At 46.9% G+C, this 24,240-nt stretch overlaps 1 protein-coding gene across 1 annotated transcript in view; it reads right to left on the bottom strand.

Moving 5' to 3' along the window:
• Positions 1 to 24,240, bottom strand: part of tjp1a (tight junction protein 1a) — a 53,632-nt gene that overhangs the window by 13,470 nt on the left and 15,922 nt on the right. Inside the window, exons 2-19 of the mRNA XM_056607065.1 lie at positions 21,006 to 21,062; positions 18,878 to 19,002; positions 18,167 to 18,269; positions 17,244 to 17,592; positions 16,561 to 16,664; positions 15,428 to 15,596; positions 15,026 to 15,161; positions 11,368 to 11,507; positions 10,593 to 10,698; positions 10,064 to 10,214; positions 7,763 to 7,871; positions 7,158 to 7,377; positions 5,930 to 6,114; positions 5,381 to 5,476; positions 2,275 to 2,357; positions 1,486 to 1,696; positions 1,028 to 1,128; positions 478 to 891 (exon numbers count right to left, since the gene is read on the bottom strand). Of these exons, the coding sequence (XP_056463040.1) occupies positions 478 to 891; positions 1,028 to 1,128; positions 1,486 to 1,696; positions 2,275 to 2,357; positions 5,381 to 5,476; positions 5,930 to 6,114; positions 7,158 to 7,377; positions 7,763 to 7,871; positions 10,064 to 10,214; positions 10,593 to 10,698; positions 11,368 to 11,507; positions 15,026 to 15,161; positions 15,428 to 15,596; positions 16,561 to 16,664; positions 17,244 to 17,592; positions 18,167 to 18,269; positions 18,878 to 19,002; positions 21,006 to 21,062 (2,859 nt within the window). The remainder of the gene's footprint in view (positions 1 to 477; positions 892 to 1,027; positions 1,129 to 1,485; positions 1,697 to 2,274; positions 2,358 to 5,380; positions 5,477 to 5,929; positions 6,115 to 7,157; positions 7,378 to 7,762; positions 7,872 to 10,063; positions 10,215 to 10,592; positions 10,699 to 11,367; positions 11,508 to 15,025; positions 15,162 to 15,427; positions 15,597 to 16,560; positions 16,665 to 17,243; positions 17,593 to 18,166; positions 18,270 to 18,877; positions 19,003 to 21,005; positions 21,063 to 24,240) is intronic.

Genomic DNA, 24,240 nt, shown 5'->3' with positions numbered 1-24,240 from the left:
GAGGGGAGGAGGAGGAGGACTAGAATGAGGAGGAGTACTAGGAGGGGGAGTATTAGGAGGAGGAGTACTAGGAGGAGGAGTTCTAGAATGAGGAGGAGGAGGAGTTATAGGAGGAGGAGGAGGAGGAGTACTAGAATGAGGAGGAGTACTCGGAGGGGGAGTATTAGGAGGAGGAGGAGTACTAGGAGGAGGAGTTCTAGGAGGAGGAGGAGGAGGAGTACTAGAATGAGGAGGAGGAGTACTAGATGTACTAGAATGAGGAGGAGGAGGAGGAGGAGGAGGAGGAGGAGGAGGAGGAGGAGAGAGGAAGTAGGGCGATGAGGATTGGGAGGACGAGGAGTAAGGAGGAAGGGCGGGGAGGGGGGGGGAGGAGACGGAGCGCGCTGCCAGCGGTCAGTAGCGGCGCCAGAAGACCCTCCTGACGCCCACCACCGCCTCCATACAGCAGGGCAGGGCTGTGGCGCTCAGGAAGGCTACCTGCTGGGGCGGCGCCTTGAACCCGGCCGGGTCGATGCGGCTCAGCGCCGCGTCGGCGGGAACGGCCCCGGTGGCGGCCATGTGGTTGTGGGCGTGGCCCGCGGCCGGCCCAGGGGAGGGGCCCGGCTGGTGGTAGTTGGTGTAGCCCGGCGGCTCCTGGATGACGGGCGGGTCGTCCCGCACGGGCTCCGAGGAGCGGGTGATGGCGGGCGCGGCCGGCGGCCCGCCCACGTCGTCGTTGAGCGTCTCGTCCAGCTCCTGGTCGGTGTAGGCCCCGCCCTCCGTGTCCGTGTCCTCGTAGTCCGAGGTGTGGCGGCTGTCCGTGCTGCACATGGAGTACTCGCTGCCCGGTGCCGACAGGTAGGACAGCCGGTCGTCATGGAGATCCAGGTCGTCGTCGGGGGCGCCGTCGGCCTGCGCGGGGGGCGATGGCGCCATCGTGTCATTACATCAGTTAGAATTACGGCGCCGAGGGACGCGTGTGCCTGTGCGTTCGTATGCGTGTGCGTGTACATGTGTGTGTGTGCACATGTGTGTGTGTGCGTGTTACCTTGCCCTCGGAGACCCAGACCAGCTGGTTCTGCTGCTGCTGGATGTTCTCCTTCAGAGCTCCGTACCAGCCCTCGTTCATGTTGTTCAGGTTGATGGTGGCTGCGCACACAGAGCATGGCTTCTAGTCAACACACCGCACAGACCAGTACACACTAGACCACAGGAGTACAGACCAACAACAGACCAGTAGGCCGTTACTGAATAGTACAGAAAGCAACATAGGTACAGCCATCTAGACAACAGTCTCCTCTACTGTCTGTCTGTTTGTGTGTGTGTTCGTTTTAAATATGCGTTTGTTTAGGTGTGTGTGTGTGTCTCCTTGCTTGTCTCTTAACCTCCCTTGCAAAAAAATGTAAGCTGGAACCACAAACAGCCTGTAGTCACAGTATCTCCCTGACTCCACCCCGCCCCTCTCTCTCTGTCCCAAACCTATACCCTCCGCCCCTCCCCACGTACTGGTGAAGAGGTGGTGGTTGTTCTTCCTCAGCTTGTGGGAGCGGTCGTACAGCTTCCGGGCGCTCTTGCGGGACTCCGGGCAGAGGCGGGTCCTCATGGTCTTCACGCCCTGCTTGGAGTCCGGGTTGAGGAAGACCACGATGGGGTACCACTGGGCGTAGTTCAGCCGGTCCACCGCGTTGGGGGTGATGTCCAGCACGGCGTGCTTGTCCTGCCCAAACACATGTTATTTATACTGTTGTGTACACACACATCGTTTATATAGACACACTTGCACACTTTTTTGCATACACACACACACACACACACACACACACACACACACACCAGTTAAACACACGTATCCACCTACGCCAAGTTATCAACACTCGGATACACACAGAAGGATTTGGTTGTCATGAATACTGAATTGTTGAGGTTTGTATTAAGAATTTGAAACTAATTAATAAACCAAGCCGTAAGCCAAACATCAACTAACTAAATTATGAATATGATTAAAAAATGACAGCAAAGCACCGTCTCTAAAAGTCTGGTCATGACCCCAGATGTTTTCTATTGCTGAACGCCAAAAAATATGTTGTGTGCGCATGCATTGTACACTAGGGAGCAGTACTGAGCTTCACACACAACAGGCCCGCTATATTCTGCATGTTGTGTGTGTGTTGCAGGTGTCTGAGAGGAAGTGCGTGCCAGTGTAAATGAGTCGTTGCACTAGCCTGTGTGTGTGCGAGAATGTGTATGCGTGTGAGAATGTGCCGTTGTGTTGGACGTGCGTGCGTGTTCTCTCACCCGGTCGATGATCTGCTTGATGGTGTGCAGACGAATGATCCCAGAGTTCTTTGTTTCGGTCCCCGCGTCTCGAGGCTCGCTCTCTGTGACGCGCACACACACACACACACACACACACACACACACACACACACACACACACACACACACACACACACACACACACACACACACACACACACACACACACACACACACACACACACACATTAACTTCTACACCTCAGATCCATTTGCTCCCATCACACCTCTGTACCGTGCAGCTGCCCATAACTCCTCCTTGCACGGCTACAGGTAGATGGGGGTTTGGGGGGTTGGAGGGGGAAAGGGTAGGGTGCACGTGAGGGGAAGCTATAGGGGGGGGGGGTAGTTATGTTGGCCGCATGGAGAGCGCCCCCATGCATCGCCTGAATCAGCAAAAAGTTTTAAGGTGAAGGAGGATGGATTAACAGTTTTACATGGATGTGCGCGTGCAGCTGGTATATAAATCGTAGAGATGCGGATATCCATGAAAAGTGCAGGGGATGCCCCAGAACATGTGAAGCATTGACAGGAAGTGGGAGAGTCGTTTGGTGATGAAAACAGGGTCAGGGGTTTGGAGGGGGGGCGGGGGGGAAAGGAGAGGATTTCCCATTGACACAAACAAGACACCTGCTGCCATAGCTGAGGGCAAATAGTAGCATGGCTAATGTTTTTTTGAAGGATTGTCCCTCCTTTAACTGCTAATAGTCTCGTTTGCAGAATACAAAGTAGGGCAGATTTGTGTAAAAGGGTTTCACACTAATCAACACTTATAAGAAGGACAATTATCAGCTACGAAATAGCCAAATGGGTCTTTAACAGGGACACTGGAGAGCACATTAAATATAGAGCAGCTAGATTAAATAAAAATTAATCAGATAGTCGCACTGTTAACTAGCACAGGGCTTAACAAAGTAACATGACAATTACAGTTTCAAAATTATAATGTTTATGTTAACGTTATTTGTGTTGATTTCAGTTTCAGTAGGTTAAGGTAAAAAGATAGACGTTTTGAAGAGGAAAATGCTGTTTAGATTGTAAAATGAAAGAAGATGCATTACAGTGAATAACAGTGACCGGTTGCTGCGGAATGACGTTGAGGGGAATAAGACTAGCTGGACACGAGGCTGGAAACTCATATTTAAGCCATATTAACGGGAGAGTCACATACTCAGAATAAGAATGTGGATCCTCAGAAATCTAGTTTGGCATAAAACTGGATAGAATTGATTAGGACTATTTCAACTGTAGACCAAACATTAAAATCAGAATGTATCCCACTTTAAATCTATTCAGTCCAACAATGACGTAGCATTTTTTAAAAACAGATCACAAATCAGACCATTATGATGATGATTATGTGCTCTGAATCTGTTGTTGCGTCAAATTAAAAACATTGAATACAATGTTCTGTCACCTCCAAAGAGACCGGGTGCTCGGTGAACTTCCTCAAGGTTTTTTTGAATCTTTTCTTCGGTACGTTAAAAGGCATTCAGGAACTCTGGGCCAGTCTGCTCCACATTATACAACCTCCTGAGCGAGGACAGCACCGGAGACGCCTGTCGACTACCTAACAAACCATTTCCCTTCCAGGGCCAGAGCCAGAGACCAACTAGGCTAACCGTTCCGTCCCATTATGTGGGATCTTTGAAAACAGATTTTCGCCCCCAGAGAAAACAAACGCTGGGTGTTTCGGTGTGGGTTGTGATGGGAACGGGTGGGGCTAAATAATTGGAATTCAAAGCCCTTCTTGGGAGTGGAAGTTGAGACATATTTTAAAAGGATGTGGGGTAAATTGGCCAGTACAACAGCCAGGGCTGCACCACCTGTCTCTAGCTACAGCTGGGGTCTAAAAACACTACAGGGACTCTATCAAAGACAAAAACATACAAAGTAAAGCCAATGACTATCTCTCAAATACTGTTATCTTCCTTCAAGCTAACCAAGCAACACTCTGGTCGGAGTAGAGCCTAGCTTTGTGCCAGTTCATCTCATTCACAGGTTATTGAAAGGAATTAAAGAGACACCCGGTAAAGTGCCAGATTACAGGTAGTCATTCACAGGTTAAATAAGATAATATACACCAGGCAACGTACTTTCCCCTCCTTTTTGCTGCTGTGTTTCTGAAAAGAAAATACACGAGTTACACCAATACACACACCGCTGCAACACATTCACTCAATTGGTCTTGTGTCTGTGAGTGCACTTAAGAAAATTAAAATCCGATACCGTGTGTAGAACTTAAGTTAACACTGCGAATCAAAGATGCAGGCAAAGGAGGGGTGTGTGTGTGTGTGTGTGTGTGTGTGTGTGTGTGTGTGTGTGTGTGTGTGTGTGTGTGTGTGTGTGTGTGTGTGTGTGTGTGTGTGTGTGTGTGTGTGTGTGTGTGTGCAAGGGAAGAGCCATGGACAAGCAGGCCGTGGATAACATTACTAAACATATTCATGGTCTACACAGGAGGATGTGCAGAGGGCCATTTCCATGTAATAGGATTAATAACGGCTGTTAAGATTGATCAATATACTTTATTGTCCAGTAAATGTTGTATATAATTCTCAGTGTTAAATTCTTTAAATGAAAGCAAAAGGATCCTCTTACTAGGCACTAATCCTTAATCTTCCGCCAATCTTCCATATTACAGTTGTTAAAATCAGAAGGAATTTTAAATGGTGTAAATAATTCTTCCTTCAGGGCATTACATTCCACACCAACACTAGTTAGCACCTCATGCTACGGAGCAAGGAAAACAAAGTGGCCCCCCGATGGCATCCCCTGGTACCCACCGACTGATGGACCATGTCCCCGGGGACCATTTAGACGTGTGGACAATCCCTGGGCTCCCTCTCTTTATATCAAGAGCTCCATGGTAGCAGCACCCTGCTAGTAGCTCATTGCTAGTAGCACATTGCTAGAAGCACCCATTGGTCACATATTCAGGTTCACACATTTGTGTATCAAAAAGTTTTCCCCAAGTAAGGAGATATGACGGGACAAATGGAATGAGGATGTCTGGAATGAGGATGTGTGTGGGGGGGAGAAAGAAAGAAAGAAAGAAGAGAGAGAGAAAGAAAGAGAGACTACTTACTTGCTAGCTCAAATACATCAGGCTCCTCTCTGCCCAGCTTCTCTCGGGCCGCATCTGCGATCGGCCCGAATATAACCACGGGCCTCAGGAACCCAGCTGTTACACACACGTACACACAAACACACACACACACACACACACACACACACACACGAGTATGAAGGGCGTGTCAGGGTGTACTACAATTGTTTCAAACGAGATCAGCCAGTCCAGTGATTTCTGGCTTCCTCAGCAGTGAAGAGCCAGTCAAGTCAAACTAGTGTAGTTAGTGAAGGTTCATGTTGAAACCAAAACCGATGGAAACCAAGAATCCAAAATATGTCATTAAAGTGTTGATTTCCTTTTGGGGTGGTGCTTACTATACAGTGTGACGGCAATCACTGGTGTAATACAAAGAGTTTCAGCATTTACATATTATAATCAAACTACTATAAATGTCATCACATAACTTTAAAATATTAAAAGTGGATGAATGAATGTAATTGCTTACGATCTGGTCCAATCCGGACATGCGTCCACTCAATGATTGTACCCTGGCCAGAAACCTACCTTCCCGAAGCACAACCCTCTCATAGGCGGGGAACTTTGTCTGGACTGGCTGGGCCGACAGGTCCTCCCTGCTCTTCCTCAGGTTCCTCTTGGAGCTGCGCAGGCCGCGGAAGCGCCAGAAGTCTGCTCTATCTCCCCCTGGAGTCTTGGGGAGGGTGTACTGCACGCTGGACAGCTGCTCAGCTCTGGAGAAGAAGAAAAGACAACAACGAGATGCCGTCAACAAACAGGACCATCTCCAAACGGAACCAACAGCATGATCACAGCCTTAAATAGTTGTTTTGCCAGTCTAATCCCCAAACCTCTCAGACATGAGCCCACTAGTGTTTCAGATCACCAGGTTCATTCTTTGAGTCCCCTTTGGTCTGAGTGAGGTGAATGCCCTCATCTGCCCATATATGTGCAGACCCCTGTGATGTCCTCGTTAATCTTTCAAGTTAATCTTTCAAACTACATCAAATTGAGATGTGCGATTCTTTTAAAAAGGTATGGAACATTTACACATTCAAATATCTAAAAACATAATACCACACCAATTGTGTCCAACGATTGTAACCAACAATGAAAACCGTAGTCTGTCATATGCCCTATAGCCCCTAACTTCTGCGTAAACAAGTGAAAACAATAATACAGTAGGGACCTAAATTATTGATGTGATATTTCCAAAATCAATCTAGCTTATTAGATCCAGTGCTACTTTGACACGTGGCTCATGCCAGCCACCAAGCTAATAAAGTGTTCCCAACAAATATACTTTACTTTCTATATGTCAGAGAGAAAATGCTATTCGTGATCTAAAGCGTTTCCCATTAACAATTATATTACTATTTAAAACGGCTACATTTATTTCCTTGAAGACCTGTGTGCAGCACATCGGTGAATCAAAACATGATCATGCGAAAGAGGAAGGATTGTTTGTTGATTTTTCCCCGCTGAGATATCCATGAATAGAATCAATCCGGAGTTCAGGATCATCTTTTGGGCAGGGAGAACATCGCCAGACACACGGGACTCATACCACCAATCTATTTCCAACTTGAAAAAACAAACCCAAACGACAATTTGCGGAAACGATTTTCAATGACAATTGAACATTGTCATTGTTTGTGGTTTGCTTGATGAGTACTACTCAAGTCAACGTTTGTGCCACTAGTTGCAAGGTTGCCACTTGTATTATCCCTCGGTGATGTCACCGAGCAACAGGGGGGTAAACGTGGGATGCCTTCACCTGTTTTTGTTGGGGATGATGCCGCGCTCCACCTCCTGGTGGTTCTTTCCGATGCGGATGGCCAGCCATGAGCCCAGCTTGCCGTTGTACAGCGTGTCCACCACGCGGAACACCTCGCCCTTGTTGAAGCTCAGGCCGTACGCAGACTCCTTCTCGTACTCAAAGTGCGTCCGGATGTAGAAGGAGTCGCCCACGTCCGACTCCACTATCCTGCGGTACACTGTGGAGAGGCATCGTGTTAGCCTTCCCATGGTCCACACCTACTGTGAGACTGATGAGATGGACACTTCAACAGATGAACACCAACAGCACATCTCCGCTGAAATCTTTTGAGTGAAAAATATCCTTCTGAACAAGGAGCCGGCCTTTGATTTGAGATATCATAAGTGGATTATAAATAGTGCATGCAATTTAAAAATGCATTGACTGTCACCATGACAATATCAAACAACCAAACCAAGCCTACATGCAATATAGGATTGGTTTGCTTTGTACGATTCTCCATAGCCTCCCCAACAACAAAATAGCCCACTGCGTGGGTCACAGTGGTGACCCTGGGACCCAGTAGGTGTGTAGGAGGCACCAGGATCCCGCTGCTCTCTCACCGTCCTTCTTCTTCTGGGCCAGGATGGTGACCTCCTCCCCTTTGAGCAGGTCGAGCAGGAACAGCACCGCCTCCTCCCGGATGATGTTGGCAAAGTCCACGTTGTTCACCTGCGCACAGAAACACACACACGATCAGAACCTCAACACTGGCTACCATGCTAATGCTTCAATAACACTGTAAATGCTAATGTTATTACAAGTATGTTAATGCTAGTGTTACTACTATCTTATTGGAATAACACTGGTAATGCTGATATTATCAACAGAGTTAGACTGTTAGTGCTTATGTTATAAAAAACATTATTACAATTATGACCAGGTTAATGCTAATGTCCTTACTAGCACGTTACTGCTGGTGTTACTACTAGTATCATTTTGCTGATAACATTGTTAATACGAACCCTATTACTAATGCCATCACAATCATTACCCTGTTAATGTTAATGATATTACTACCATCCGTTCAACCAAGATATATTTTCAGTATTACTTGTAATATTAAACTCTTACAAATTCACTAATTTTATGACTAGCACCTTTGCACTGGCCATTTAGGTCAATATAACAGCTTCTACTATAATACCTGCCACTAGCGTCACAATTCAACTACTAGGACTAGTGGTTACTGAGACTCAACCTAATGGTGCAGTGTGTTATTTCATTCAGATGGAATGCATGTTCAACAAGGCAGGTCGGTTGTGCAGGGATCGACGTAGTAGTAGAAGGTGAAAGAACAACTGAAAATAATTTACATTTCAGACAAAGCAACGTATTCCTGATGGAACTAATCTGCCAGGCCGCATACCTACACACATGTGGTGATCACACACACACACAATAAGGTGTGTTTATTGACTTTACGTCCCGGCGAGCAAGGGAGGCAGGCCGCACATGTTCTGCATCAGAGGCTCAGACGGACAACTCTCTCAACTTCCCAGAAACAGCCTTTATCTCTGGCCATGCACACCACCAGCAACAGGAAGCCCAGCAGCGCCCAAATAACAATGTTCTGGAAGGGATTCTTCTCCTGGGCCCGTCACACACACACACACACACACACACACACACACACACACACACACACACACACACACACACACACACACACACACACACACACACACACACACACACACACACACACACACACACAGGGTGTGTGCTCTGTTGACGTTAAAACCCTCCAGTTATTAGTCTTGGAGACTATAGTGAGTCCATGTGTAACCTTAGTTGCTTCTTGGAAATGAGCAGCCTTATCTCACAGCGACCCTCAGGATAATAGGACCTCTAAATAAAGCGAAAGTAAATATATATATCGAGGATCGGCAATGGTAAAATAAAAATAGAAAAACACTATATTTTGCCGTATTATTGTGTTGCATTATGGTTGTTAAATCTCGCCATTACGTAAACATGGCAAACGTGCCAAAAATGACATTAACAGCATGTCACCCATCGCCACAACGCATCCCTGCAGTCATCAGCCGAACAGAAAACCAACTGTGTGTGCGTGTGTGTGTGCATGTGAGCGAGGGTGACTTCACAGGCCAAGAATGACCTCCATTGTATGTTCCTTGGAAACAAGGGACAGGCTGGACGCGGGGACACGGTAGTGACTCATGCGCTCACCAGTACATTGTACTGTAATTCCACAATAGCTCCGAGCCCTGCTTCAAACTATTGTGGCCCCGTCGAGCTCATCGTCCTCTAGAACAAGTGTGGATTATTCTAGAATCAACTGCAGATGTGCTCAGGACCAGCCCACAGGGTCAAACCACCAACAAGCAGAAGCATTGTGTTTTTAATGGGTATTAAACCCATAAAGGACTAAACAAACATAGTAGGAAAATAAACGTGAATCACTTGATATAGGATTGACTCGAAGACGATTAAATCAATTGACGAACTGAGTTGACCGTCTGAGCCATTAAGCTATTTCTTCACCTCCCGCTCTAGGCGTCCATTCATCTCCGAACCATACAACAAGTGGCTTGGATAACTGACGCTCAAGCAACACCACGACCTTCAGAGGTAGGAGATTGAAGGGTTCTTACCTAAGCCACTAGACGGAATCATTTCAATGAGACAGAGTTGACTTCATAGCGCACAACAACAACAACACAGGATGTGTTTGATAACCACCATGACCAGAAATGTTTGAACCGTATCCTGCCCTCATCCTAGTCTGCAGACTGTATCCTAGAACTGAGGGTCTCCTGAAGTTGCATATGACTGTATATACCGTATGGGGTGCAGCAGGAAAGGGTGATGGATGGGGGAGAACAGGGTGGGGGTCTTACTCTCAGGATCTGGTCACCCTCTTCAAGGCCCTCCTTTGCGGCAGGGCTGTCATCCAGAACGCCTGCCACGAATATCCCCACGTCGTTGCCCCCGGCCAGGCGGAGACCCACACTCTCCCCCTTCCTAAACTTCACCAGCTTCATACTGGGCCTGGACGACAGAGCAGGGGACATCACATCTCTACAACGGAATGGTCCTTGTCAACAATTAGGCACGACACTTGTCACTTTTATCCAAAGCACCTAAGTGAGGCTGAGAACAATACAAGCAATACCATTGAATGAAAAACGAATTTCTAAAGTATGGCAATCACGGTAGATATTACTTATTTCCTATTTTTTGAAGACATTGACTTCAGTGATCGCCTAGTATTTACCCTGAGGCGCAGTGTTGAATCGGTTTCATTTGGCCTAGCACTGTAGTTTAACCCGACGGCAGGTCTGAAGCCTTAGCCTAGCACATAGTAGTGTAGGTATGAGCGTTGAGCCTACGAGTCATACTAAGGCTGGTGTCAGTGTGAGCGGCTACCTGAGGATACTTTCGTCGTGAGCAGCGCTGGGTATCGGTGCGTCCGACGGGCTGACGGGCAGGTCCACGTCAGGCTGACCCGGCTGGGCGTACACCGGCTTTGGTTCTGTCAGAAACACACCCAACAAGTCACGGGTCAGACGGTAGGATAGGCCGGGACGTGGAGGTGGTGGCTGTGCGTTGTGTTATGTTGGGTGTGGTTATGGGGATGCAAATGAGGTTGTGATAGGTAAGAGTAAGAGGTTGGGAATGGGGGAGAGTTTGAGGTTGTAGATGTGTTTGTGAATGGGTGAGAATGTGAGGCTGTGATTGTATGAGAGTGTGAACGGCTGAGGATGAGGATGGATGAAGGGGGGAGAATTGGAAGTGGGTGTCTGGATCAGGTGGTGGGGACTTTCAGGGTTCGACTCATATAGGACACATTACGTCGACTTTCAGTTATTTAGATCTCATTTTATTAGGCTTCCATGTGTGGTATCCGACTTGATTCACTCTTTTATCAGTAGAACAGCCTTTTATAGTACTACCACTTTGATGTTCAGACTTGTCCACTCCACAAAATACTGGGTAGGATCTGTAAAATCTCAGACAAAAACGGGTCTGTATATTTTGTTATTATCGGATCCGATCCGATATCGGAATCCATTTCCCGGGATCATTAGGGTTTTGGGCCATCATTTTAGACCTTTGAAGACCTCTAGTGAGGTTGGAGTGTTCCTGGGTGGATGAATGAATGAACGGGTGGGAGTGTGAATGGGTGAAAGGGGGACAGTACCGGGCAGTGGCGGGGTGTGCTTGTCGTCTTGCGAGCTGGCTTGGTCGCTGGTCTGAGACAGAACGCCATCATCGGAGCTCTTCAGCGGCGTCGACATGGCCCCTTGCTTCGACGTCCGCTCCTCATCTCGACTCCTGTGGCTGAAACCAGTTCCAACACACGAAATTCACACCAGTCCAGCTTAATCCAGAACAAGAGGCATAATAAACACCTCTCCTGCTTAATCGAGATCAACGGACACCATTTGTATCAGTGCTGGGTAGTGCAGATAAACAGAACCAATTCACATCAGTCCTGCTTAATAAAACGTGTTTGTGTTTGTGTGTGTGCGTGGGTCAAGAGAAACCTATACAGTACTGTTGAAAACAATGGTTGAATTCCAGTAAGGTCACATGACTGTTTGTTGGCACATGAGCAAGCTGCATTTCACCGCTTTCTCCCAAGAATGTGGCAAGCCAGCTTTCACCAGTCAACTCAGGCTAATTCCAGGCATGAAACTAGCCAACTCCAGGCCTGAAAAAATCCTAACTCCAGCACTAGAACAACAATAACTTATCTCAAAGTAGCGTAAAGAGGGCCAAAGTCTGGGTGAAAAGTGTAAGTGTTTAAGGGTTGGCAGTTGGTGGAGGAGAGAGGGGAGACCTACAGTCCGGGCATGAAGAGCAACTGAATTCTAATGAGAGGGAAAGAGACAGAGAGATGGAGAGCGAGAGAAGAGGAGAAAGACGGAGACAGAAAGAGGGTAAAGGGAGCCAGTAAGGGACAGATTCAAGGCCAAGTGAAATGTAGGTGAGAGATTGTGAGAGCAAGGCAGTGAGAGAGAAAGGCCGAAAGAGAGAGAGAGATGCATGAGAGTGAGAAAGAGGCAGAGAGAGAGAGAAGGGGGAGGTTATTGTGATGTGTCCTGGATCAGTGTTGCTTGTTTCAGGACGACCTGGTGCTAAAAAAGGTTCCACACTGACAAACCACATTTGACAGAATCTTTGTTCTACTCTCTATTGTTAGCAAGTGTGTGTGTGTGTGTGTGTGTGTGTGTGTGTGTGTGTGTGTGTGTGTGTGTGTGTGTGTGTGTGTGTGTGTGTGTGTGTGTGTGTGTGTGTGTGTGTGTGTGTGTGTGTGTGTGTGTGTGTGTGTGTGTGTGTCTTGTGGGGTGAAAAGGAGGCTAAGGCCGACACATATAAAGAAGATTTTGGGAGAAAACAGGGAGGCAATAAAAAGGGAAAAGCTGAACCAGAGAAGAGATGAAAATCAACTGTCAAAGAAGATTTAGTTCACCAAGAGATGAAAGCACGGGTCCATTTAATCTTTTCTCTCTTAATGCAACACACTTGCACACATACAACTTTGAGACTAGTATAAAAGGCCTAGCATTTATACACGCACAGAGTAAGTGAAAACAACTGAAATCATCGGTCCACAAAACCAACACATCAAAGCAAATATAATGAAGTGCAAAATACATTTAAATATAACAAAATAAACCAATTAAGATTAATTCCAGAAGTAAATTCAAAATATGTACCACAAAATGCTTAACTCACGCGAATGTTTCCTGTAGATGTACCATAATTGTTAAAGAAGGCAGTTTCATTTTCCAAAGAACCACATATAGGGACTTTCAAAATAAATGAAAACTTTGGACTAGGGAAGAAGTGTGTTCCTCAACAGAAGGCCCAATCACATCCTCCCATTGGTTGGGAAACAGGATGCAACCAGCCTCTGGAGCCAATCAGGTTGACAGAACCATCTGCCCTTGTAGCAAAGCTTTGTGAGAACTATGTCAAATTCCTCTTGTTTCCCATCCTAGTTTGGAATATCAGGAATTCCTTCCGCTACGTCATTATCTCATGACACCGCCAGCCAATGTGTCAAGATGGAGAAATTAAACATTAACTTTTAGCACTTTAACACATCATTATACATTAACTCAACACTCACTAGTAAGATAAAAAAAGAAAACTCATAAGACTGACTCCCAAAGAAGGCCACGCCCAACAACACGCAGACACACATTCCAGCGCCATAGTAAAACACTATCAAAACAAGCAGGGAGTGCGGGTGGTGGGGGCGTGTCGTGAAGGGTGGGGAGATAAATGAAACCCAGCAGACGCTTCTATGTGCGTTCTGCCACTTCAATCGAGCACTTACATGGAGAGCAATCTGTGCAACAGTGACCCTGCTTTCAACCTGCATTGAGACAAACATAGTTACTGTTCAGTCCGACATATTGGAAGGGGGTCTGATGCATGGTGCTACTGGTGGGGGATCGGACGATTAGTCAAGGACAGCCATACTGCCTAAAGCACAGTCAAGCTCTGCAGCTAGCGGGCTTCAGTTCAGGGCTGAGGGGAGCTCTATGCAGCCACTATCTATGGGAAGCTAGGGGTTATGTTTTAGATGCTCAACTACAGGTATTACTGGGTCACAACCAAGCCCAGGGCATCAGCGTCACGTCAACTCACAGTCACAAAGACACCACAGTAAGCGCTACAAAACTCTGTACATTGAATGTACAGAAGAATGCCGTCATTATTTATCTGTCAAAGTGGTGAGTTGACGCCTGCGTTCGCCGTCGACACTTGAAGCTCGGCGATGAGTTGATTAATAGCTCATTAGACGCGATGCTGATGGTGAAGCTGATCAGTTAGAATGTGCAGAGGGCAGAATCAACGTCCTGAACCCGGGTCTCATGGGGGATGGATCCATGGTACCCATCCTGGCCAAGACGGTTGACCATCCATGAATCATGAAGTATCCAAGGGGTGGACAGGAGTGTCCGGTATTTTATTCCAGCTAATCACAACACCAGCAACGGGTGATACAGCCAATCAAAACACCAGCTGACACAAGTTCCCCCCCCTTCTCTGGTTTGCATCTGTTTGAAATGAACCCCCTAAATAGCCATTCAGGCTGTTTATAGTACATTGACTCAACACTTCCCAGTGGTGGGTGTTGCCACGACAACGGAACAATGGCCACCAAAGGTTTGTTATCAGGTCTAAGGAAACTGATAGCCGCTTTTACAGTCCTGTTCTGTTCTGCTCGGGAAAGACTAGGCTATGGTCAGTGTACTACAGTTATCACCTAGGTGCAGGGGAGGGCTCTTTGGCTTCTAAACTAGACCAAGAGGGATCTACCATAAGGTGACAAATCCAGACTTACTGCGGCCGCCAACTGACAGGGTGGACCAGATCAAGGAAACAGGAAAGGGAGGAGAAGAGTCAGAGAAAAAGCATGAACCCATCATTAGTCATATCACTCCTACCTGCTGGTCCTGTTGAATGGACTACCGCACCACAAGTATTGTTAGTATTATGGTTTGTTTAAGGCGTGCCAGATGTATTGCTGCGTCAGTGGCTGTGGGTTTTATTGCAATGAACTCATTCGTTAGTGGACGGAAATATGCGTACTTAACCACTGGATGCATTTTTGTGTGCAAGCTTCTGTGTGTGTGAGCGTCTGTACTTTCCTGTTACTCATGGTTAAGTACCATTGTGTGGAAGAGAGAGTGTTTGTGTGTGCATGGGAGAGAGAGAGAGTGTGTGTGTGTGCATGAAAAAGTGTGCGTGTTTGTGTGGGAGAGAGTGTGCGTGTGTGTGGAAGAGACTGTGTGCGTCTGCGCGCGGCGTGCGTGTGTGTGTGTACGCTACTCTCTTACCTGCCGTTGCTGACCTGGCGAGGGGAGTGGCGGGGGTGGTCGTGGGTGTCTGAGCGGTCAGGTGACCTGGAGCGACTGCCCCTCCCAAGGGAGCGGTTGGAATGTTCTGATGTCAGGGAATGGATCTCAGAGATGTCTGGAAACACACACACACACATGGGTTTAGGACATCCAGAAAAATATGGAATACAATTTTAGTGCAGAAAACTTCAAAGTTCTCCCAAACTTTCAGGCTAAGCTAAGAGACTTGATATTACACACACACACACACACACACACACACACACACACACACACACACACACACACACACACACACACACACACACACACACACACACACACACACACACACACACACACACACACACACACACACACACACACACACAGCTCTCTCACCATCTCTGTCAGAGTTGTTCCCTGATGGAATGCTATCGTCGAGGTCAGGAACGTTTAGAAGCGTGGCTCTCTCGTCTCTCTGGACTACCATCTTTAGCTTGCCCTTTGACCTCTCTATCAGCTTCTTGGCGTCCACGAGCGACAGGTTCTCTGTGACAGTGCCGTTTATCTGGGGGAGTGAAAGACACCGTTGAGGAATGTAACACTTAAAAAAAAATGCAAGCGTAAAATTGTATTTTGTAACATCTGCCATTTGCAAATGGACTATAGATTTGACCATTTGGCATGTACAATAAGTCGGCCGCAAATTCTGGGCGTGGCCGAATTTTTTTGCCACTCAAAATTCTTAAAGTACATTCACACACATTTTTGACGAGTTCGTTTTTTCGTATATTCCACTAGTCCCACTATTGACAATTGAAATCGGTTGACTTTGTATACTTTATAACTATTTCAATAGTATATGGCAAATAACAAAACATTTAAATTCTGCTGTATTATTGTTTTACTGCATTACTACTTAATTAGCCTTGTGTTGTAATGCACACTGCCTTAACCAGATTACCGCAAACAAAACAGCTTTAGACTAGAAACAGCTGAGACTGCTATGAAGAAATACGGGAACCAAATCTACTTGATTTATGGTTATGTATTATCCTTGTGGAGACGGGGTACAGTGACTGTTTAATGATGATTAAAATGGAGTCTCCACGGCAACAAGCGGTCCGGGAACAAAGGAATTCTGGAATGTTTGGTATTCCCACTGGTGGGCTGGCACACCAATGACCTCCAACCTCACCCAGTGGGCGACGCTCGTCACATACACAATAACCGACTACACACACAGACACACACACCACATTACTATTACTACATCGCCCCCAGAAACCCACACATGACAACAGATACTACACACACGGCCGTATTCCGACTGATGGAAACGATTCACAACTTTAAAATGGCTCCATTGCATTAGCTGCTCTTCCTCTACCCCAGTAAGTGACTTGTCTCTCATGGCTGGCTCACCCCTGGTTGTTGTCCCCCACCACCACCACCACCACCACCACCAGCCCCTCCCACAGCATGGTGACTCCCCAGCCCAGCAGAGAGGCCTCCGGGTAGGGGAAGCTCACCTTCAGCACCACGTCCCCCTCCTGGATGTTTCCGTCCCGCGCGGCCAAACTCTCTGGGGAGATGTCCTTCACGAAGATGTGGCTGGCCAGGCGCAGTCCATATTCTGGGGATACCAAGAGCATGTTAGAGGGGAGAATAAACACATGTTCAAGTTCAGGAGCTTGTCACGCATAGCGTTGTCGTGTAGCCATGTGTGAGTCCCCAGTGCTGCCTCACTAGGAGAGGATTTGTAATCCATGTTTACAGACCACAGTCATTTGTTTTTATTTGTTAATCCATTGAGGCTTACTGTGCACCAGCAAGTAGCCAAAATATCACACCAAGCACAGCTCGGCATCAGACACCTGCTTGTGCAATTGCATGGTCTAATTGGCAGAGACATCACCTGGCCAGCGATATAAACATAAACAATCACAGTGACCTGGGCTCACCAGAGAGGGTGCTGTTTCACGGCTTGACTTGAAGAACTGTTATAGTGTTTAACTTGTGACGGGTGGGATCTGTAAGGCCTAATTTATAGCGGCCGTGCATGAACTAATCACACCACTAATCACACCCCACCGGGTGGCATGTCAACTTTAAACAAAAGAAACGTCATCATGCCCGTGCACTTTGTGAAACGGTGCATTATAGTGGATTATTCCTGAAGGTTGTGGGTGCGCGTCCCACCGCCAACACGCACCTTCGCTCTTGCGGGACTTGACCAGGGTGACCTTGGAGGGCTTCGGCGGGCCCAGGGAGGCCTGGGAACGCCGCTCCGAGCGTGGCGACACGCTGCGGTCCCGCGAGGCGCTGCGGTCGCGCCGCCCCGCGCTGTGTTCCCGCTCCTGCCGGCGGGCCATGCCGCCGCCGCTGGCCCCGGCCCCGGCCCCGGCCCCGGCCCCGCCGTACACCGCGCTCTGGGCCCGGTTGCCCTGGTAACCCTCCTCGTCCTCGCTCTCCTCGTCCTCGTCCTCCTCGTGCTCCGACATGGTCTCCCGGTCGCCGGGCCGCGACACCGGGAGCTGGATCTTCCGCTTCCTGCGGATGGTCTGAGGAAGAGAGAGCCCGGCCGCGTCACACACACACACCACACAGAGTTCATCAATCAATGATAGATAATAAAGGGGAAGGGAATCGTTACTTGCTCTTCCACTCGTGGTATTTGTGTTATATTGTCAACTTTATCGCAAATTGATACAGGATGTCAACTGCAGTACTGGAAGTACTACAGTACTATTCATCTACCGATGAATGTCACAATGCATCTACTCTTTGATTCTAATCCTAGTGTGTCTTTTCCTGGTCCTGCTTGATTTGCATGTGCGCTATCTTCGATGATGATGATGTGAGGGTTATCCCTGCATTGTTTGTTTTGTATGGCACTTTGCTACTATGACTACTGTTGCAAAACGAATTGCCCTTCCCGGACATTAATGATCAACCCGGCTACTTCAATGTTTTAACTGCTGTATGACCTAATGCATTTCTACATGTCACATAACTAGAACGTGATGTCATAATGAGTGTGACGTGTCATGCAACGACATGCCCTTCCTTTACTGGCTTGTACACCGTTTCACTTTTAATGTATTGATGTGAATGAGGTGTGGTTGAAAAACTCACAATCTTGGCGTTTTTCCCGCTCTTGCGGAGCTGTTGCACGGCGTAGGCGTGCTCCACGTTGTCCATGGAGACGGCGTTGACCATGACCACACGGTCGTTCTCCCTGGAAACACCGGACAAACGCACAGCCTTGTGTTCAAGATTTGACATGGATGGTGTTCAATATCATTTTTCTCCCCTTGCTGATACAGATGTTTAGTCTATTGTATTCATTCATTCATATCGTTATTTTTTTCACTTTTGTTCTGATGAATGCTGCGGTTACACCGTAATCATTTGCCCATAAGGATTTACTTATGCAATGAGTTTAGTACTTAGTTATATTTTCCTTTATCTACACATTTATTTATGGATTTATAGATAAGAAAAGGGATCATTCACAGCAGAGGAATTTCAAGGTCAACCCTAGAAGTGTTGGTTTTGACCACAGAAATGAACGGCTTCTGCAATTCACTCATCTATTTATTCATGATTTTATTCATTAATTCACAGCCCATCTTGCCATCCACTCGTCTTTGCTGGTGGTTTTAATGGTGTGGCATGATGCACAATGACGCACACAAAGGATTGGCGTTTAGCCCAAAAAAGGACGCACAGTGCAGCAGAGACAGCCTTCAAGAGGCGTGTAGCTGGGGCCTTCCACAGCAGCACAGCATAGTGTTGCTGTGGAAGGGACCCAAGAGCTCAGGGGCCCTTCAGACAGAGACTCACTGCAGCTGGCCCTCTGCAGGGCCTCCCTTCAGGACATCTGAGATGACGATGGAGGTTTCTCCGCTCTGGAAGTGAGGGTTGTCCCGGCCTCCTGAGATGGCGATGCCAAAGCCGAACCCTGGAGCCTGGGTAGGACAAGAGTACCACTTAAGGGAAAAACGCACAAGAGCGAGTGCACACACAAACACACACTATAAATACTGATAGAATTAGCGATTTTGTTTTGGTCAGAACTATGAGAAGGATGCACAAACACTACTGGTGTTGTATATCACTCGGACACCGGATACATTTTGGCATCAGAATCGTTCGAAAAGAAAGAAACTTGATGTTAAACATTGTTTTCTACTGATGCCAAACGATCACACTCAGTTGTGTGTAAGAGTAAAAAGAGGATTGAGATTTGATACTTCACATTTGATTGACGATGTTAGAAGTGCTCTCTCTCTCTCTCTCTCTCTCTCTCCCCCCCCCTCTCCCTCTCTCTCACCCAACTCCACAAACATGCCACAAACAAAACGTATGCTCTACTTGGTGGTTAAAAAATTCTGCGACTGACATAAGCATTTAATTGACAACAATAATCAAAACGCATAGGTTCTCCTGTGCTGTACCCGTCAGCCGTGAGGGTGGAATTCAACAGGCCAGACACGGGGACAACACAGAGCCACAAACGAAAGCTCCTGGTAATTAGATTAGAGTGAGAATTCCGTCTAGACAGGTTCCCCCTTGCCACGCCCAGCCCTGCATCACCCTGGCCACTTTATTCCCTTTTCCTTTTCCAACTCTAAACACTTGACAGCTGGGAACGCTAACTAATCATCTGACGATAAGCAAGCTTGTATTTATGTTACTTTTTACTGAATAGGGGTCAAATCGATTCAGTTTGCCACAGCTTTTTTTAAGAATGTATGTCTACTTGCTCCGACATGTTTATTCTGTTACCTTGTTAAACTTATATTATACATTTTTATTTGTATATCTTTTCATTTCCTTTCAAATGTGATTCAGACCTTTGATAAACACTGAGTGTTTGAGGGGTTCTACACAAATAAACCCGCCATGCCTTGAACAGTGCATGCTGTGTTCCTGAAAAGTGCATGAATTGAAACACCGTTCGCCAAAACATTTCAAAACGTATGCTCTACTTATCATTCACAAAAAAAAAATCAACCTAATTTTGTGAATGAATCGCAGATCCTGCTCATTGTATCCAGGGATTATCTGCCAAGACACCCTGGTTCACCCGGGTATGGGCGCGGGGATCGGATTGCCGTGTGGCAGCGGCCCAGTGAATGACAAGACGAGGCTGGTGTCGCCTCACTCAGCCCGCAGGGACAGACGTTGTGAAGTGAGACACGGGCTGCTAACTCGATAACGAAACGTCACAATCATTTGCACTAATGGTGTCGTTATTAAGGAGAGGAGTTGGTCTTTGTGACAGGGGAGTGCGAAGGGGTGTGTGTGTGTGTGTGTGTGTGTGTGTGTGTGTGTGTGTGTGTGTGTGTGTGTGTGTGTGTGTGTGTGTGTGTGTGTGTGTGTGTGTGTGTGTGTGTGTGTGTGTGTGTGTGTGTGTGTGTGTGTGAGAGAGACACAATCCAACAGGAAGCGGAGGGACACAGACGGGAAGTAAGACGCAGAGTTCGGTCTTCCTTAAACCCGTTTCCTGCCATCTGGGATCCCTGGCTATTGTTTCCCCCGCTCCCACACAAACATTCACCTAATGCAGCTGTGCACACAGACACAGAAGGCAAGGAAGATAGGCCTGAGGCAACACAGAAATAGAGCAAGAGAGAGAGAGTTTGGAAATAGGAGAAAGAGAAAGAGAGGGGGAGAAAGAGAGGTATAGTGTATTTAGGTGGAAAAAGTCAGGCTGAATTAAAGGGAATGAGAAAATAAAGAATTGACTATAGAGAGAGACAGAAGGAAAGAGAGAGGGACAGAGGCGGAGAGACCTACAAGCAGACTGACAGAGAAAGAGAAGAGAAAGAGCGAGAGATAGTCAATGTACTAATAGGAAACGAGAGTCAGATTGTATTACAGTGAAAAGAGAGGAGAGAGAGAGAGAGGCAGAGGGAGAGAATGTGTGAGGCAGACAATATTAAAGAAGGAGAGAGAGGTTTCTCACCCTGTGAAGAGTGACAGTGTGCTGCTCCCAGATGACCGTTTCCTCCATGGCAGCGCCCTGGAAAACAAGACAGGAAACGGCATACAGTCAGACCTTCACACCCTTTACATCACGACAAAAGACAAGACAGTCCCCCCCAATTATACAACAACACTGCAACAGCGTAGACACTTTCCTACAAAGATCGTTTCATTTGTATTCTCTGCTAAACTACAGGTCTGCCAAAAATGGTTTCGGTCAGTTTGGTGAAACTTTGTTTTCAAATGGAAGAGGAGCACCTGGCTGGCAGTCAGCCAATAGGAGTGCATCATTCAAATTCAGCCAAACCCACTTCAAAAAAAACAAACATAAAACTGGAACATAAGAGTGTGTGTGCGTGTCCAACACCTAGGGCCACAGAGCAGCTTCTGCTTGACTGGCCCTCGTGCTGTGGACTGTTCAACTCCCTGATTGGTCTAAACCGTTTCTCGGCGGCACGCTAAAACCCCCTAACTCCACTAAACAAGGAAGCATTATGAACGCCTGCTGAACAACAGTAAACTGCCTTGCAGAGCTCAGAAGCAGAGGTTAACCAGCCTAGTCCAGTGAAGAATGAAACATGGGGGGGGGGTCGTGTCAGGTGAACCAATCACACCAGGTCAACAGTCGATCAGTGCCAGATAAACGCCAGATCGGCTAAGACTTCCCTTTCTCTCTGGTATAGTGTCTTGACCCCCCCCCTCAGCGTTGATACTCCTACTGACAGGGATGAAGTCATCTGCTAGGTTTGTTTTGTCTTTCCGGGCTAACACGTTGTTCCGGATCCTTCTCTCTGTGTGTCTTCAGCCTGACGGGTGTTGCTCGTCTGGAAGTGATCCCCGGACGAGACCTCGCTCCGCCACAACGCAACACAACTTATCATTTTGGAAGGGAGGACGATAGCGAGGCAATGGACTTTGTTGAGATGTTTTTGGGGGTTTCTGGAACCTCCCATCGTAAATGTTATGGTTAGGCAGGAGATACAACTGGAAAGATACTTATAATACCAAGTTGAAAGTTGAACAAGGGGTCTGTCTGACTTTCAGCTCACCTTTAACTGGTTGAAAAAGTGTTTTGTAGGATAACATTTTCAGTTTAGTACAATACTGTTTTTTCAGCTTGATAAAGGACAGTTTACTCAATCTGGTAAAAGATTGGTTTTTTTCAGTATGGTAAAAGGTAAAAGTGTTTTCAGCCCGGTCAAATATTGTTAATTCAGCTCGGTAAAAGATAAAAGTGTTTTTAAGTCTCGAAAATATTGTTTATTCGGTTTAGTCAAAGGTAAAGTATATACATTTTGTGTATGTGTGTGTGTCTTGGGCTGGGTCGGGGGCAGGTGTAGGGTTAATCACAGCAACAGCTCACACCAAGGGACCATTTCACCTCATAAAAAACAGACGCACACAAACACACCGACACACATCGCGCTGCGTAATTCACCAGCTCTTTTCCCTGTAATTGCACACTCCCGCCAACTCTATAATCCTACGCCCTCGCCAACGACCGTATTTAACCTGTTCAAGGTGCCAGGACCACACCAGTCATCAGCTGCCTAATAACGGTCTTTACCCCCACACGGTTTAGTGGAGATCCCCTTTCTGCTGAGGAGAAGAACCTTCCAGAAGTAACCGTCTCAATCAAACCAGGTTCAATCCTGAGAAACATATCCCACGTCTATCCATTCCATTATAATTTCCCTCTTACTTTAGAAAAGATACTTAACTACTTTTTGATCTCCAGAAAATAACTGAAACAATTTGGGCCTTTCGAACAAAAAGATGATTAATTCAATGGCTCAGGGTGTTTATGACATCAACCTGTCGTGGAAACATTAATAGCAGGGAGGAGCATCCATAAAGTGAAATATTGCTTGGAACATGGTTGATAGGGTTTGAGTCACCAGGCAGCACTCCCTTGAAGCATGGGAGGAGGAGAGTACTGGAGACGAAGGAGAGGAAAACAAAGGGAGGAGCAGCAGCAGGAAGGAGGGGAGGTAGACCAGCCTGACATACCAGTGCCTGGCACATCCATTCCTTAGAGATGAATGTTCACAGATTAGTGCTAATGAGATGCTAACTGGCCAGTTCATACAGATATATTGTGGCTAGCCTAATGCTAACTGTCCAATCCATATAAATGAATGTTTGCTAATCTAATGCTAACTAGCCAGACCATATAGATACAATTATAATATCGATCAAGCTAAAGTTTAAGTGATTGGCCATTTCTTGAGTTGGCACATTTGTGGACGTTTTATAGTTCCTGAAAGTCCACCATAAGTGTCTTTTTAAGCTGTATTGTTATTGTTATTGCAATCAGATCCAGCCTGGGGTCATCCATATCCCCACCATCCACCCTTATGAGGTCTGTCATCTTGGGTGGGTCCTCCGGCTGTGTGAACATCTAAATCTGTGGCTTTTTACAGAACCCAGTTAACCTCTGACCCCGGCCTCCACTGTGTGGATGTTATTTATGTCCATAATTGGGGGCATGTATTGTGTTGGGGTAAATGGTTGAGGAGCAGGGGAGGGTGACCCATTTACACCAGCATGCACCCCCAAGCCTAACACCGCCCCCACCCCCCCTCTTCTCCATATAGACACATTCCTCTCAAAGCTTTATCAGGCGGAGGTTCATTTATCCATTCATCCGTGCATACGTTCCTTTTGTTTACTCACTCATTCCTTCATCCCTCCATTTACTCTACAGTACACCAACCAAAGGAGGCTCGCCGAACACAGAACAACAGCGGCTCAAGCGACCAGGCAGACAGACAGGTAGGCAGACAGGGAGGCAGACAGACACAAACAGATAGACGCAGACAGATAAAGAGGCCCCAGGCGACCTTGTCCTTGGGGGTGTTTGAGGCCCAGAGAGCATGGTTGTGTGAAACTTCCACAAGCTGCATCCAACATGGGAAATGATACATTAACCCAGAGTGGACCTTGATGACCTCTTCTTTCCCACAAGGGCCTCTGTTTGAGGCCACAGGTCGGCCCCAATCAGACGTATAGGACAACACCACCTCATGAGCCTATGTGAACATACTCGTTTGTCGTTTCTCTTAAAATCCCCCGAATCCCAAGTCATGAAATGCCATAATTCTCTTTAATGCATCACTTCCTAAAACCACAAAATGTAAGGTTTGCCTACATTAACTCAAGAGATTTGGGTGCATCCGCTCACTGTTAAAAATAACTTCTGAAATATCCAGCTG

The sequence above is a fragment of the Gadus chalcogrammus genome, chromosome 14 (genome assembly GCF_026213295.1).
Source record: "Gadus chalcogrammus isolate NIFS_2021 chromosome 14, NIFS_Gcha_1.0, whole genome shotgun sequence".
NCBI classification, from domain to species: domain Eukaryota; kingdom Metazoa; phylum Chordata; class Actinopteri; order Gadiformes; family Gadidae; genus Gadus; species Gadus chalcogrammus.
The sequence above is the reverse complement of the archived record's forward strand: the minus strand, read 5'-3'. Positions and strand labels throughout refer to the sequence as shown.